The sequence below is a fragment of the Sorex araneus genome, chromosome 3 (genome assembly GCF_027595985.1).
Source record: "Sorex araneus isolate mSorAra2 chromosome 3, mSorAra2.pri, whole genome shotgun sequence".
Taxonomy (NCBI): Eukaryota; Metazoa; Chordata; class Mammalia; order Eulipotyphla; family Soricidae; genus Sorex; species Sorex araneus.
In genome coordinates, this window is record NC_073304.1 from 197431931 (window position 1) to 197448454 (window position 16524).

Here is a 16524-nt window from a genome sequence, read left to right on the forward strand (position 1 = left end):
TTCTTGACTGTACTCTCAGGAATCACTCCTGGAGGTCCAAAGGGAATGCCAAGGATTGAATATGGGTTGGTTGCTTGCCAGGCAAGCGCCTTCCCCATTGTTTTATCGCTCTAGCTTTGAAAGTCTTTTTCCTTTCTTCCCACTTATAATGGCTGAAAGTCTTTGAGAGAAACTTTATTGTATATCTTTTATTTTACCTAATTAAATTCAGTGGATGACTTCAGCTATTTTATTTGTAGGGCCGGGGACATACCTGGCAATGTACAGGGGTTACTCCTGGTTCTGCACTCAGTAATCACTTCTGGGGGGCTCGGGGACCATAGAAATGGCCAAGGATCAAACCCGGGTTGGCTGTCTGCAAGGCAGTATCCCTACCCACTGTGCTGCAGCCCTTCAACTTTTCTGTTAGAAATAATGTGCCTTGGTACTGTTTGGAATTGGGATTTAGACAACCAAAGCTATGGGAATGAATGAGCTGGTGAGGAAAAGTGTATTTTTCATGAAAAGAAAGTTATTCAGAGATTACCTAGTTGATTTCTCAGGAATGAGCAAAAAGGATCTGGGAGGAGTGGCTGAACTGGGAGAACAACTTGGATAATGTGATGTCCTGTAGGCCTTTTGTTGAAGGAGTGTTGCCGGAAAGTCTTAGTGAGCTAAGAAGTGTCTCTGGTGGGCCAGAGAGTTAGTACCACAACAGGACATCTCTGTTTACACTTGATGAGCCTATTGACACATCATAATTATTCAGAACCAGGGCTGGAGTGGTCATACAGTGGGTAGGACATTTGCCTTGCACGTGGCAGACTAGGGTTCAATTCCCAGCATCCTCTGTGGTTTCCTGAGCACTGCCAGGAATAATATCTGAGTGCAGTCAGGACTGACTCCTGACTCTGTGAGTTTTTAGTGTAGCCCCAAAACAAAACCCCATTAGAACTACCCCTCCTGGGGCTGGAGTGATAGCACAGTGGGTAGGGCGTTTGCCTTGCACACAGCCGATCCGGGTCCGAATCCCAGTATCCCATATGGTCCCCTGAGCACCGCCAGGAGTAATTTCTGAGTGCAGAGCCAGGAGTAACCCCTGTGCATCGCTGGGTGTGACCCAAAAAGCAAAAAAAAAAAAAAAAAAAAAGAATTACCCCTCCACCAAAAGAAAAAAATTACTACCCAGGGATCCGAGCAATAGTATAGCAGGTAAGGCACTTGTCTTGCAGTGGCTGACCCAGCTTTGATCCCCAGCACCCTCTGAGCACCACAAGGAGTCATTCCTATGTGTAGAGCTAGGAGTAGCCCCTGGATATCCCCAGCTTTGATCCCAAAGCAAAAGCAACAACCACCAAAATTATTACCCAGAATTCATTTTATATTGAAGCTCACTCTTGGTGTTATATGTTTTGTGTATTTCGACAAATGGATGATGATGCATATCCAGTATTAAATGTCTTACAGAGTAGGTTCACTGCCTTAAAAGTTCACTTTGCTCTGCCTGTTTTTCCCTTTCTTGCCCTTTATCCCCTGGTAGCCACTAGATCTTACTTTCTTCCTGTTACCCTTAATTTTCTTCTATTAAATATCAAATGTTGCCAGTATTCTAAATTATATTACTATTTCAAAATTTTATTTTTATTTATTTTTACACTTAACCTAATTTTTTAATTGCTCACAATAATTTATTACTTTAAATATTACACCACCAATCACACCACCATTATTTTGAATATTTCCACCACGCCAAATTCTGCCCTTAAATAATTTATTTTGTATTGCTTGTTATGAGTAATTCACTAAAAATGGATTGTGCTACTCTTGGTACATCAGTGGTGTAGAGAATGAGATATTGATCCAGGAACTGTAAAATTTTAAATAGGGTGGTACGGCTGGAATTAAATTTTTTACTGGATGGTGACTTTGGCGTCCTGAGGCATCTGTGCAAGACTCTCTTCTGAGATTCATTTGTGAGTCTCTGGATCACGGCCCTTAATGAACTTACATGGCTCCCGAAGCAATTCATAGGTGTGACTGCCAGGCTCCCAAAAGAATAGGGAGATGGGGGAAGTCTCCATCCCTGACTTCGTGTGAGCTTGGAGATTTCAGTCACAAAACCCACATACATGAGTTTTCCGGCAGATTCACACATGGATAAGGTTCATCTGAGCCTCTGAAAATTGGCCGCAAACATTGCGGCAACTCTGTTGGGGCGGGTGGTGGGGCTCACCCACTCCATCCCAGATGAGACTTAGTCTGACACGGGATGTGGAGGCATCTCTCTATTTCAAAATTTTAAAGGTGTTTTTCACATATTTGTTTAGGTACGCCTGGCTTCAAAAAATGCATCAAAAGCAAAACAACTGATTGAAAAAGCAAAAGCTTTACACAGTAATAGGTCAAAAGCTGCTGAAGAAATAGTGACACCCTTAAGGCGTTCGTCTAGACATCAAATGCTTCCTGAAAGGAAGAAATCATCAGAAACAGATGTAAGTATTTTATAACCTGTGTAAAGTGACAATGCAGAATTTTAAGGTAACATGGGTAGTAGAGGAATATCATGATCAGTTTTGCTCTAAGAGCGTTGGATTTGCTAATGTTTACTGAATACAGTCTGAATCCTTATCCAGTCATTCAAGAGCCTTCCTAGACTGAGCTAGCTCTTCCCTTTCTTCAAAACATTGGCCTTTCTCATGTGCACAAGTACTCAATTTCCCCCAGATTTCACTTTTCCCAGCCTACAGTCTGATTTTGAAATGTCCATTTTGGGTTTTTTCTTTTTTTTTCCTTTTTTTTCTTTTTTCGCAGAGATTGGGAGGGGTGGTCACAACTGGCAGTGGTTGGGTTATTCCTGGCTTTGCATGCAGGAATTACTTCTGGTGGTGCTTGCGGGACTATGTGAGTGCCTCATGTGCACAAGTACTCAGTTCCCCCAGTTTCACTTTTTCCAGCTTGTAGTCTGAGCTTGAAAGATCATTCCAGCTATTTCCTTTCCTTTCCTCTTTTTTTTGGGGGGGAGGGCTCCGGGGTGGTCACTCCTACAATGCTCAGGGTTACTCCTGGTTCTGCACTCAGGAATTAACTCCTGGTGGTGCTCTGGGGACCATATGGGATGCCAGAAATTGAACCTGGGTTGGCCATGTGCAAGGCAAATGCCTTTCCTGCTCTGCTTTTGCTGTGACCCCTGAATGTACTCTTTAATCACACGAATTTGTATGTTATAATTATACATTACTGCCACATGAAAGTGTTTTCTGTGATCTGACTGGGAGATGTATAAAATTGGTAATATAATTATCTTGTCTGTGCCATTAGCACTAGAAATTTTTGAAACTTTATTAACAGTTATATGATATTGAACACTTTTTTCCAAATTCTGTTTTAGGACTCTGTAATAATAATAGAGTCAAGTCCTACTTCTTTAAAGCATCCTGAGGAAAATAAGAAGAAACTTCAGAATCTGAATGATGTGCTAGGAAAAAGACCTAAGGGTCCTGAAAGTATCCCTGGTAATTATATTTCATAGCACTTATGATAAGCAATAGAATGTCTTAGGGGAGTAAATTATTCTGAATACTCTTATTTATTTATTTGATCATACATGCCAAAAACAGTAACAACAAGTCTTACAATGGATACATTACTGTTGCCCGCTGGAGCAAATAGATGAACAATGGGAAGACAGTGCTACAGACAGTGCTACATACCTGGCAGGACTCAAGGCTACTCCTGACTTGGTGCCCAGGGGCTATTCTGGCAGTGCTTGGAAGTCCTTGGGGTGCCAGGAATTTAACCTGGAGCTCCCACTCGCAACGTATGAACTTCGGCCCTTTGTGCCATCTCTGTGACCACTCAGTAGCCTTAGTTGAATCTCTTGTTCTATAAAACATAAACTTTCAATTTTGTTAAATATTTGTCTTTCTTTTTTTCTTTTTGGGTCACACCTGGCATTTGACAGAGGTTACTCCTGGCTCATGTACTCAGGAGATATTCCTGGCGGTGCTCGGGGACCATATGGGATGCTGGGAATCGAACCCAGGTCGGCTGCGTGCAAGGCAAATGCACTACTTGCTGTGCTATCCCTCCAGCCCCAATATTTGTCTATTTAATAAGTAAAATAATGTAATGAATAGTTTTGCAAAGAGTAATTGCCTATTTTAAGTTTTTACACCTAGTTAAGTTAGTGTTACCGAATAAGACTTATCAAAATTATCTGGATATATTTTCAAAAACCAGTAAGGTTTGGAGAGATAGTCCTGGAGTTAAGGTGCTTACCTTGCATGTGGTCAATCTCATTTTGGTCTCTGGCACTTTAGGTAATCCCTCGAGCACTGCCAGGTATGGCCTGAACACCCTCACCCCCACCCCCCACAAAATCAAACAAACAAAAACCCAGCAACAAAACTTTCTTTCTTTCTCTGAACATCTTGTATAAGAATTTCCAGAGCTGGGCTGGAGCAATAGCACAGCGGGTAGGGCGTTTGCCCTGCATGCGGCCGACCCGGGTTTGTTTCCCAGCATCCCATATGGTCCCCCGAGCACTGCCAAGAGTAATTCCTGAGTTCAAAGCCAGGAGGTAACCACCCCTGTGCATTGCTGGGTATGAAAAAAAAAGGCAAAAAAAAAAAAAAAAGAATTTCCGGAGCTATAGGAATCTGTAGTTAAAAAAAGTTCTCCGGGAGATTCTGGTATTGAAATCTCTGGTATTGGTATTGAAAGATCGAGAGTACAGTCTGGAGCTCTTTGTATGTAGGATTCCAGGTTTGATTCCCAGCTCCACACAGTCCTCTAAGTACTCTCAGAAGTGGTCCTGAACATTGCCCCATCCCCCACACAAAAGGTGAGAATTATTCAATAGAAAGTGTTTCAGTTAAAAGGGATTTGACTTTTTGTTTATTTTGAGGCCACAAACGGTTATGCTCAGGGCTTACTTCTGGTTCTGCACACAGGGATTACTTCTGTCAGGCTCAGGGAACCATATAGGGTACCAGGGATCAAATCCAGATCAGCCTTAACTGCTGTACTATCTCTCTGGCCTTCCAAAGTTTTTTCAAATTTATTTGTTTCGTTGGTGGAGTGATAGCACAGCGGGTAGGGCGTTTGCCTTGCACATGGCTAACCCAGGTTCGATTCCTCCACCTCTCTCAGAAAGCCCGGGAAGCTACTGAGAGTATATTGCCCGCACGGCAGAGCCTGGCAAGCTACCTACCTGTGGCATATTCGACATGCCAAAAACAGTAACAACAAGTCTCACAATGGAGACGCTACTGGTACCCACTCGAGCAAATTGATGAACAATGGGATGACAGTGCTACAGTGCTATTTGTTTCGTGGGGTCATCTCTCAGGACATGTTCAGGGGCTCCAGGGCTACTCCTAGTGATTCTCGATACTCAAGAGCTACACCTGGTGGTTGCCTGCGTTGCTCCCATAGTTGCTAAGGGGTTATGTGCTAGAGTTTGATTCTGGATTGTACTTGTACATGCAAGGTGTGCACTTCTGACCCCTGTGCAAATTCCTCTGGCCCCCAAGAATTTTTATTTAAAAAATGTAATTTTGAAAGTAGCTACAATGGAGATGATAAACATTGATACTAACTTTTTTTTGATAAACATTGATACTAACTTATGTGCTCTTTTTTCTAAGGAAAAATGAAAGTTGCTCCTTTATTTGTAACCAGGAAGTCTCAAAAAACAGCTGATCCTGTTCTTGGTTTTGATGAAAACAGGTCAGTCCAATATAAATACTTAAATGCCAAAGTGTTTTATTGAATGTATATTCTGCTTAGTCATTTACTTTGATAAGAGGTATATATTATGTGAAGCTTCAAAAGTCCATTTTAAAGATGATATCTATAATGTACAATTGCAACTTGAAGATCTTGATCTTTTCTGAACATTTTCTGCCATATCTAGACAAAATAGTTGGAAAAATTAGCAGACAAATACCAAAAATTTGGCTGTAAGCTAAATCTCAATATTTAAATAACTATTTTTTTTACTATTAAGAGTATTAAGGGATAACAAACAAGATACACGCCTTATCCTCAGGAGGATAAAAAGCAACAAATCATAGTTGAGGAGAGTTAGTAGTAGTGGCTTACACCTGACTCCTCAAGGTTTCATTCCCATGTGGTCCCATGAGCCCTGCCAGGAGTGATCCCTGAGCTAGTGGTAAGCCCTGAACCCCGCTGGGTGTGCCCCAAAACAACAAAAAATATTGCTGTTGTGCTGAGGAGAGGAATTCATTGTTCTTTTTTTTGTTGTTTTCTTTTTCTTTTTCTTTTCTTTTTTTGTTGGCAGGCACACCTGGCAATGCTCAGGGATTACTCCTGGCACTGCACTCAGTAATTACTCCTGATGATACTTGGGGGACCATATGGGATGTCAGGGATTGGAACAGGTCAGCTGTGTGCAGGGCAAATATCCTTTCTGCTGTACTATCTCTCTGGCACCTCACCATTTGAAGTAAATAGATTTGAGGTAGCATAGAGAGACTGCACTAAGGAAATGACATTTGAGCTGAAAGATGAGTTGTTCCAGGGGAACAGTTGAGGAGGGGACCCTCTGTCCAAAGGCCCCGAAGATGTGAGCAGCATGGACTATACAACAGGAGGAAGGATTCTCCTAGGATGTGGGCAGAGAGATCGGGGGTGATAGGTGTGTGCGATGAAGCTGGAAAGGGGTGCCAGCCCTTGTAGGACCTTCAGGCCAAGTGAAAGAATTTGGTCACTATGTCAAGAGTAATAAAGGCATGGTCGGAGAAGTAGTACAGCATGTAGGGCGTTTACCTTGCGCACTGCCGACCTGGGTTTGATTCTCAGCATCCCGTATGGTTTCCTGTGCACTGCCAATAGTAGTTTCTTGAGTGCAGAGCTAGGAGTAACCCCAGAGCCCCTCTGGATGTGGCCCACCCCACCAAAAAAAAAAAAAAAGTGTTAAAATCAGTTAGTTAAGGTTTTTTTTTTTTTTTTTTTTTTTTGCTTTTTGGGTCACACCTGGCGATGCACAGGGGTTACTCCTGGCGGTGCTCAGGGGACCATATGGGATGCTGGGAATCGAACCCGGGTCAGCCTCGTGCAAGGCAAACGCCCTACCTGCTGTGCTATCGCTCCAGCCCCCAGTTAGTTAAGTTTCAACTGCTGTGTTTGGAAAGTTTAACATGACAGTTGGATTATTGTTTTATTTTTTTGATTAAATAAAATTTTGTGGGGGCCAGTTTACTCTTGCCTGGCAATGCTGGGCAGATCATCTGGGGTGGTAGAGATTGAACCTAGGTCAACCACACTCAAGGCAAGCGCCACCCCTGCTGTACTGTTGCTTTGAGCCTGGTTTAATTTGTTGCCTCAAGAATGGAATGGTGGGGCTGGAGCAATAGCACAGCGGGTAGGGCGTTTGCCTTGCACGCGGCCGACCCGGGTTCTAATCCCAGCATCCCATATGGTCCCCTGAGCACCGCCAGGGGTAATTCCTGAGTGAAGAGCCAGGAGTAACCCCTGTGCATTGCCGGGTGTGACCCAAAAACAAAAACAAACAAACAAACAAAAAAAACAAAAAAAGAATGGAATGGAGGATTATCGTGGATACCGGAGTCCAGGCATGACCTGAAGATGCTTTATTTCTTTTAAATTCCCTCCACTGCCACAATAAAAGGTTACCATGACTGGAGTCAAAGAAATGGCTCTGTTGACTAGAGCCTATCTTTTTTTTAAAAAATTTTTTAAATTATTATTATTTTTTAAATTAATTTATATATTTTTAATTAGTGAATCACCATGAGGGTACAGTTACAGATTTATACATTTTTGTGCTCATGTTTCCCCCATACAAAGTTTGAGAACCCATCCCTTCACCAGTGCCCATTCTCCATCACGGGTAAACCCAACATCCCTCCCCCCCTCCCCAATCCCAACTCCCCCCACCCCACCCTGCCACTGTGGCAGGGCATTTCCTTTTGTTCTCTCTCTCTAATTAGGTGTTGTGGTTCGCAATAGAGGTGTTGAGTAGCCACTGTGTTCAGTCTCTAGTCCACATTCAGCCCTCATCACCCTTCCCCCTCATGGCCTCCGACCGCATTATACTTGGTGATCCCGTCTCTGAGTTGCCCTCTCCCCAGAACGTGAGGCCAGCTTCCAAGCCATGGAATCAACCTCCTTCCTGGTACTTATTTCTACTATTCTTCTATTCTTGGGTGTTAGTCTCCTACTCTTTTATTCTATATTCCACAGATGAGTGCAATCTTTCTATGTCTGTCTTTCTCTTTCTGACTCATTTCACTTAGCATGATACTTTCCATGCCGATCCACTTATACGCAAAATTCGGGGCTGGAGCGATAGCACAGCGGGTAGGGCGTTTGCCTTGCACGCGGCCGACCCGGGTTGGAATCCCAGCATCCCATATGGTCCCCTGAGCACTGCCAGGAGTAATTCCTGAGTGTAGAACCAGGAGTAACCCCTGTGCATCGCCGGGTGTGACCCAAAAAGAAAAAAAAAAAACAAAAAAAAACACTTATACGCAAAATTCATGACCTCCTTTTTTCTAACAGCTGCATAGTATTCCATTGTATAGATGTACCAAAGTTTCTTCAACCAGTCATCTGTTCTAGGGCACTCAGGTTTTTTCCAGATTCTGGCTATTGTAAACAGTGCTGCAATGAACATATAAGTGCAGATGTCATTTCAACTATACTTTTTAGCTTCTCTGGGATATATTCCCAGCAGTGATGTTGCTGGGTCAGATGGGATAGAGCCTATCTTTTGCATGCAGGAGGTCTGGGTACAATCTCTGGCACCACATATGGTCCTCTGAGCACCACTGGGAGTGACTCCTGAGCACTGAGCTGGGAATAGCACCTGAGTACCACTGGTTACCAGTATTCTTATTCCTGTTACAGATCAGTTAGTTTAATTTCTGTTACTACTGGTTCTTTGGGGGGTGGGTTTGGGCAACCCTGGCCCCGATGGGAGCTATTCTTGAGTCTGTACTCAGGGTCCTGCCCAGTGTTGCTGTGAGGCTGTGTGGTACTAGGATCCAACCCATGTCATCTCTCCAGCCCGTAATGTGGGTTTTTGTTTTATTTTGGTTTTTTGTTTGTTCATACCAGATTGTACCAGACTAGGGTTGTTTTTTGTTGGTTTTTTTTTTTTTTGCTTGCTTACTTGCTTGCTTTATTGCTTTATTATTTAATTAAATTTGGTGGGTCATATTTGGCAGTGCTCAGCAGCTGTTTCTGGCTCTGTGCTCAATAGTGATCCCCACGGTGCCGCAGAGGGCTGTATTCAGGCTGGGTTTGAACTGGCTTCAGCCACATGCAGGCCAAGCCCCTTAACCCTGTGTAATCTTTTTAGCCCCTATGCTTTATATATTTCTTTCCTGCTATTACTCAATATAAAAAGAAACTTCTCTTTTTTTTGGGTTTATGGGTCACAGCTCTGCTGATGCTCAGAGTTTATTCCTGGCTCTGTATTTGGGGGTCACTCCTGGTGGGCTCAGGTGCTCAGGGTGACCATATAGAATGCCAGGGCTCAAACTCTGGCTGGTTGAATGCAAGGCAAGCACCCTACCTGCTGTACTATCACTCTGGCCCCAAAGGATACATTTTTTAATATATTAGTATTATTTTAGACATAGTATGCATTCATATAACACTCATTTTAAGTATACAATCATATATACTCATATTAAGTAAACAGATGGAGGTTTAACAAATGTACATTTCTGTGATGACTTGATAAAGAAATAGGACATTTACCATACAAGATAGCTGATGTGAGCTTCTTATAGTTAACAACTACTTCTCACTACCTATTCTGTGTAACCTCATCTGCTTTCTGTTAATACAGATAAGTTTGCTTTTTCTAGAGTATCAGAAATTAAATTGTTCAGAAGGTACACTGGCTTCTCTTGTTAAGGTGATCTAATCTCAGTCTGTTCTTTGTTGTTTCCCAATAGTTTTCTTTTCTTTTTTTTTTTTTCTTTTTGGGTCACACCTGGCAATGCACAGGGGTTACTCCTGGCTCATGCACTCAGGAATTACTCCTGGCGGTGCTCAGGGGACCATATGGGATGCTGGGAATCGAACCTGGGTCAGCCACATGTAAGGCAAATGCCTTACCCGCTGCGCTATCACTCCAGCCCCTCTTTTTTTTAATTTTAATGAATCACCATGAAATATAGTTACATACTTACAAACCTGCATGATTATGTTTTGGTCATACAATGTTCGAGTACCCATCCCTCCACTCGTGCCCATTCTCCATCACCAATGTTTCCAATATCTCTCCCACCACCGCCACTTCTTCCTGCTCCCCTGCCTCTGTGGCAGGCACATTCCCTCTTCCTCTGTCTCTCCTTTTGGGTGTTATGGTTTGCAATACAGGTCCTGCGCGGCCATCATGTTTGGTTCATAGTCTACTTTCAGGCCGCATCTACCATCCCGAGCAAGCTCTCCAACCATCATTTACTTAGGGTCCCTTCTCTATTCCAGCTGCCTTTTCCCCCAGCACCTGAGATTAGCTTCCAAGCTGTGGCGCGCCCAATAGTTTTCATTGTATGATGATCATACAGTCATGTGTTAGCAGTGTTGGGCAGTGTTGGACCAGGATGACCAGGTCCTAGTAGTCTATACCAGTAAGTTTTCATCTTCCATGCTTGTGGACTGGCACTAGTCTGCAGACCAGCTGATGAAAACCACTGCTCTGTGCCACATACCCTAGGTGTATAGTAAGCATACCGTCTAGATTTATGGGCTTGCATTCTGGGTTATTCTTACAAAGACAGCATGCCTAACCACACATTTCTCATTTCCTAGAATGTATGCTGTTATCAAGAGTTGTATGGCCAACCACAATTTGTTTATCCTTCTTTTTTGGGCCACAGTTGGCTTACTCTTGTCAGTTTAGGGATCACTCCTGTTAGGCTTGGGGAACTATATGTGGTGCTGGGGATTGAACCAGATGTGGTACAAGGCAGGTGCCCTAGCCACTATACAATCTCTCTGGTCACTGTGGGTTTTTTTGTTGTTGTTTGTTTGTTTTTAGGCCACACCAGGTGGTGCTCAAGGCTTACCTCAGGCTCTGTGCATAGGGACCCTCCTACCTCAGAACCATGTGGGTTGTCAGGGATTGAACCTGGGTCAGCTGCATGCAAGCAAGCACACTTCCCACTGTACTATCTCTTCAGACCTAGCACATCCATCTGAAATATATAACTTGGGGCTATAGTACAGCAGGTAGGGCACTTGCCTTGCACACAACCAAGCCAACTTTTATCCCCAGCCCCCGATATGGTCTCCTGAGCCCCATCAAGAGTGATCCCTAAGTACATAGCCAGATAAGTCCTCTGTACCACCGGGTGTGGTCCAAAGACAAAAAAAAAAAAGAAGCATAGAACTTTTAGGCAGGAAAAGTGGTGTAAGTGGCATAGAGTGTATGTTTTGCATGTGTGAAGCCCTGGATTCAATTCCAGCCACCTGATCTCTGCTGCTCCATCACTTCTGGCCCTGAACATAGCCAGGTATGACCTTCATAGCAGTAAAAATAAATAAATTTGGATCAGAGAGATAATACAGCAGCTTAGGCTCCTGCCTTACACTTGGCTGAATGGTCCCAGGCATTACAAATTAACACCCAAGCACTGCTAGGTGTGATTCCTGAGCATTGCCAGTATGACCTATACATATATAATTTACATCTATGTATATATAGAGAGAAAGAGCAGAGTTTTATATATAACAATGTGTATATTTAATATATATGTGTATATAAAATCTCACAAGTCTTATTTTGTGCTTAGAATATAAATGCCTGTATTAAAAAATTAAACTATGTGGGGCTAGAGAAATAATATAGGGGTTAAGGCACTTGCATTGCATGTGGCTGACAAATGCTCCTTCCCTTGTACCACATATGGTCCCCCAAGCACCACCAGAGTGATCCCTGAGCATCAGCTGCTGTGACCTAAATCCCATCATGCACCTCACAACCCCCAAACAAAAACTGAAAGAACAGGGATAGAGTACAGGGTCAAGGTACTTGCCTTACATGCACGGGTTTTAGATTTGATCCTTGACAATGCTTATGGCCCACTGAGCACTCCTGGGGTTATTCCTGAACAGAGCGCCAGGAATAACCTCTTAAGTACATCTGGGTGTAGCCTCAAACTTCTGGGGGTCCTCCCACTAAAAGATGAAAAAGAAAACAAATGGCAAAGAGGAAAAAAAATCTCTTTGGTAACATCTTGGTGACTGTTCTTCAAGTCAGTAATTTTATTTAATTTTTAACTCTGATAAGCTAACACAGCCAATTAAATATTTTCAAATTAAATGAAGAAGTATTCTAAATGTATCTATAACTTGGCTGTCCTTTCTCACATTTTCTCAAAAGTCAAGATACATCTGAAAAATCTCAGGATTGTGACATGCAGTTCAAAGCAAAGCGTGAGTTTCTGATGAGTGGTCTGCCAGATTTGTTGAAACGACAAATCGCAAAGAAAGCAGCTGCATTAGATGTGTATGAAGCTGCAAGTACCAGTTTCCAGAGAGTCGTTCATGTTCAACAGAAAGAAGATGGTAAGTTTGATTTATGGCTGTTGAGTCTTCATTTGCTTTTATTTTATTTACTTATTTATTTATTTATTTGCTTTTTGGGTCACACCCAGCGATGCACAGGGTTTACTCCTGGCTCATGCACTCAGGAATTACTCTTGGCAGTGCTCAGGGGACCATATGGGATGCTGGGAATCGAACCTGGGTTGGCGAGTGCAAGGCAAATGCCCTACCTGCTGTGCTATTGCTCCCGCTCCTATGTTTGTACTTTAGGATGAGGCTAAGATTAATGTCTTTTTTTTCTGTTTTTTTTTTTTTTTTTTTTTAACCACAGTCTGCAGTGCTCAGGGCATACTTCTGGTTTTATAATCAGGGATCCCTCCTGGTGTTGCTCAAGGAACCATGTGGGGTGTCAGGGATTGAACCTGGGTCAGCCACATGCAAGGCAAATAGCCCTACCTGCTGTGCTATCTCTCCGGCCCCATGATGTATAATTTTTATTGTCATTTTCTTAGTTAGTTTCTGTTTGGGGGCCACACCTAGCAGTGCTCATGGCTTACTCCTGGATCTGTGCTCAGGGATCTATGCCTGGCAGTGCTTCCGGGATTTTTTGGGGTACAGGGAATTAAACCTGAGTTCGCCGCATGGAAGACAAGAGCCTAACTCACTATACTATCTCTTCAGCCCTTTTATATTGATTTTAGTGAGAATGTGTTTGATTTTCGGTTATGGGCCATACCTGGTGATGTCAGGGCTCCTTATGCATCTGTCTAGGAGGTTGCTCCTGGCTGTGCTATGGACAGGACTAGGACCCAGACCTCCTGTGTGCTGAACATGTGCTCAGTTTCTTGCATTCTCTCCTGTCCCACACTCTCTCTCCTCTCTCCCCCTCTTCTCCTCCTCCTCTTTCCTCCTTCTCCTCCTCTTCTTCTTTTCCTTCTTCTCCTTCTTCTCTTCCTCCTCCTTTTCCTTCCTCCTCCTCTTCCTCCTTCTTCCTCCACCCCTCCACCGCCATATAGGATACTGGGAATCGAACCCGGATCAGCCTCGTGCAAGGCAAACGCCCTACCCGTTGTGCTATCACTCCAGCCCCTCTTCTTCTTCCTTTTCTTCTTCCTCTTCTTCACTCTCCTCTTCCTCTTCTTCCTCCTCCTCCTCTTCTTCTTCTTCTTCTTTAAAAAAAAAAAGTTGATTTTTTAGTAACCCCGATGATGCTCAGGACTTGTTCCTGGTTCTGTCCTCAGAGACATTTCTAAGTAGGATTTGGGACTCTGCAGGGCCAGGACCAAACTTGGGTTGGCCATGAGCATGCAAGGCACGTGCCTTAGCTGCTATACTACCTATCTCACTTTGTATAGCATTTTCCAGTTATATTTTCTTTGGCAGAAGAAGGTGTTTGCCAGCTTTCATTTTTTATTTTGCAGTACCTGGGCTGGGATTTAGGGCCTCATACATGCGAGGCACGTACTTGATCACTGAGCCATGGTCCCAGTCCCCAGTTCATCTCCTTTAAAGCTTCCTCAGAGAAACTTCATCAGCTTCTGCTTACATCTCCTCTGCCAGCACTGAGACACATAGCCTGAAATGCAGGGAAGCCCAGGCCAGGTTGTCTAGCCTCGTCACAAACCCATACACCAGACGTTCACAAACCCATACACTAGGCCTTGGCAAGGGAGAGGGAAGGAGATCCTTGGAAAGACCCTTTCCAGCTGGGGCATGTTCTCCTCAGACCCCGTGAACCTCCCTTTACTGAGAAATCAGCACGACTGGTGATCAGAACACGCTCCTCCCCAGTGCAGTGACTTCATACAGCAGAGGCTTTCCGTCTCGCTGTTTCTGAGAGTTGGGATTCTGGGAGTGACACAGCTAAGTGGGGTGGCTCATGGTTGATCACCAGGATGCATTGTCCTGAAGGCTTGACCTGGCCTGGAGAATATGCTTCTGAGAGGTCTCATGCCCGTGACAGCTGGCAGGAGGCCTTGGTTGTCAATTTGTGACCTTCCTTGGGGCCGCCTGTGTGTCCTTGTTTGTGGCTGGTTCTCCCAGAGTGACTGATACCAAAGGAAGAGCAGAGGAGGGCGCCATGATCCTTGAAGACCTAGTTCTACCCCCATCACCTCCCAGGTTTTACTCCTCAGGAGGTGTCCATGAATCCAGCTGCTCTGGAGGCTTGAGTCAAAGATCAAGGAGCCAGAATGTTTTAACTGTTTCCTTTTGTTGCTTTGTTGCTTTATTGCTTTTTTTGGGGGGGATCATACCTGGTGATGGGTAGGACTTACTCCTGGCTTTGCACTCAGGAATCTCTCTTGGCAGTGCTCAGGTAACCATATGGAGTGCTAGGGAGTCAAACCCAGGTTGGCTGTTTGCAAGCAAATACTTTTCCCTCTGTATTGTCTCTCTGGTCCCAATTTTAACTATTTTTTATGTTTTTGGTTTTGGGCCACACCCAGCAGTGCTCAGGGGTTACTGGCTCTCTCTGTACTCGGGTATCACTCCTGGCAAGGTTAGGGAGCCATACTGATGCTGGGAATCAAACCTGTGTTGACCACATTTAGGCAAGCAACATCGGTGCTATCTTTTGCTCCAACCCTGTACTTTCAGTTTAGAAATTAGTCATGCTTTTCCCTTGTAATTTTGATAAGCCCATTTTTATAGGAGTGAGCTAAAAAATCTATGTACGTATGAGCAAATGAGGTTAGCAGGATGAGTTTCTCTGCGTCAACATTAAAGTGAAGAGGAATTGGGCCGGAGCTATAGTACAGCAGATAGGGCATTTGCTTTGCACACAGCCGACCTGGATTTGATCCCTGGCATTTTATATGGTCCCTTGAGCACTGCCAGGAGTAATTTCTGAGTGCAGAGCCAGGAGTGACTCCTGAGTATCACCTGGTGTGACCGACCTAAAAAAGCAAAAAGAAGAATTGAATGCTTATTCTTGTCAGGAATTCTGATTACTTCATATGCAGAGTTAATGCAATCCCAGCAACAACTCTTAGAATTTGTTCTGGTATCACCCATACTTAAAAAATAAAGAAATTCAGGTTTGGGGTCTTGCTCATATTCACATAGCTCATAAGATCCAGGTCTTTCTTCAGAGTTTAAGCTTTAAACCTTAAACCAGTGTGCTAAGTGCCCTTGAAATTTTAACACTGGGTAGCAAGGCTCACTTGAGAGTTTGCTAGTATTTTTTTATTTTTAGGAATTGGGAGGGGTGAGTAGATAATTTTAATTAATTTTTTAATTAAATAAAAATATTTTAAAATTAATTTTTACTGTTTGGGGTTAAGATTTTATTCTCTGTACTCATTCAGGGTTGGTACTTTTGCATTTATTATGCTACGTGGTAATTTGTCAAGTCCTTTCATATTTACATGCTTGGCATTCAGTGAATGAATAGATAGCTTGTGAATGACAGTAAGATGTTTTTTCTTTTTCTTTTTAGGATGTCATTTGTGGCATTTGAAATCGCCCACTTGTCCTCTCTTAACTAAACTTAAGGAACAGAATACAAAAATAATGGATATCTCAAAATGTGTTATGGCTCTTGGTGAATTTTCAACATTGAATTCAAATTCAAAAATAAAGAAATCTGCTATTGAGGTAAGTATTGGAAAATGCACTCCTTGGGATGATTCTTCCACAACTTTTAGGGGATAAAACCAATGAAGATCAGTTTGTGTGTCTGTGTGTGTGTGTGTGTGTGTGTGTGTGTGTGTGTGTATGTGTGTTGGGGGTGGGGCAGTGGGGAAGGGTGGCTGAGGAAGAGTTTGGTTCATATCACCCACAGTGGTGCTTAGTGAGTATATGAGCTCTGTGCTCAGGAATGACCTTAGGTCATTCCTAAGCATACAGACCTTAGGTGCTGTATTATACAGGGGTTTGACACTTTGCAAACAAAGTGCTTTAACTTCTATACTCTCTCCCAAAGATAGATATTTACTTTTTTAGTGTACACTTAGCTCTCTCTAGGAGTCTAATTTGGGGGATGGGAGGTGGGTT

General features: G+C 43.3%; 1 protein-coding gene across 1 annotated transcript in view; it reads left to right on the forward strand.

Annotated features, from left to right (window-relative positions):
* The window catches only part of ATAD5 (ATPase family AAA domain containing 5), a 58635-nt gene that overhangs the window by 15000 nt on the left and 27111 nt on the right, over nucleotides 1-16524 (forward strand). The window contains exons 4-8 of the mRNA XM_055131788.1: nucleotides 2307-2471; nucleotides 3368-3491; nucleotides 5628-5709; nucleotides 12365-12549; nucleotides 15968-16125. Of these exons, the coding sequence (XP_054987763.1) occupies nucleotides 2307-2471; nucleotides 3368-3491; nucleotides 5628-5709; nucleotides 12365-12549; nucleotides 15968-16125 (714 nt within the window). The remainder of the gene's footprint in view (nucleotides 1-2306; nucleotides 2472-3367; nucleotides 3492-5627; nucleotides 5710-12364; nucleotides 12550-15967; nucleotides 16126-16524) is intronic.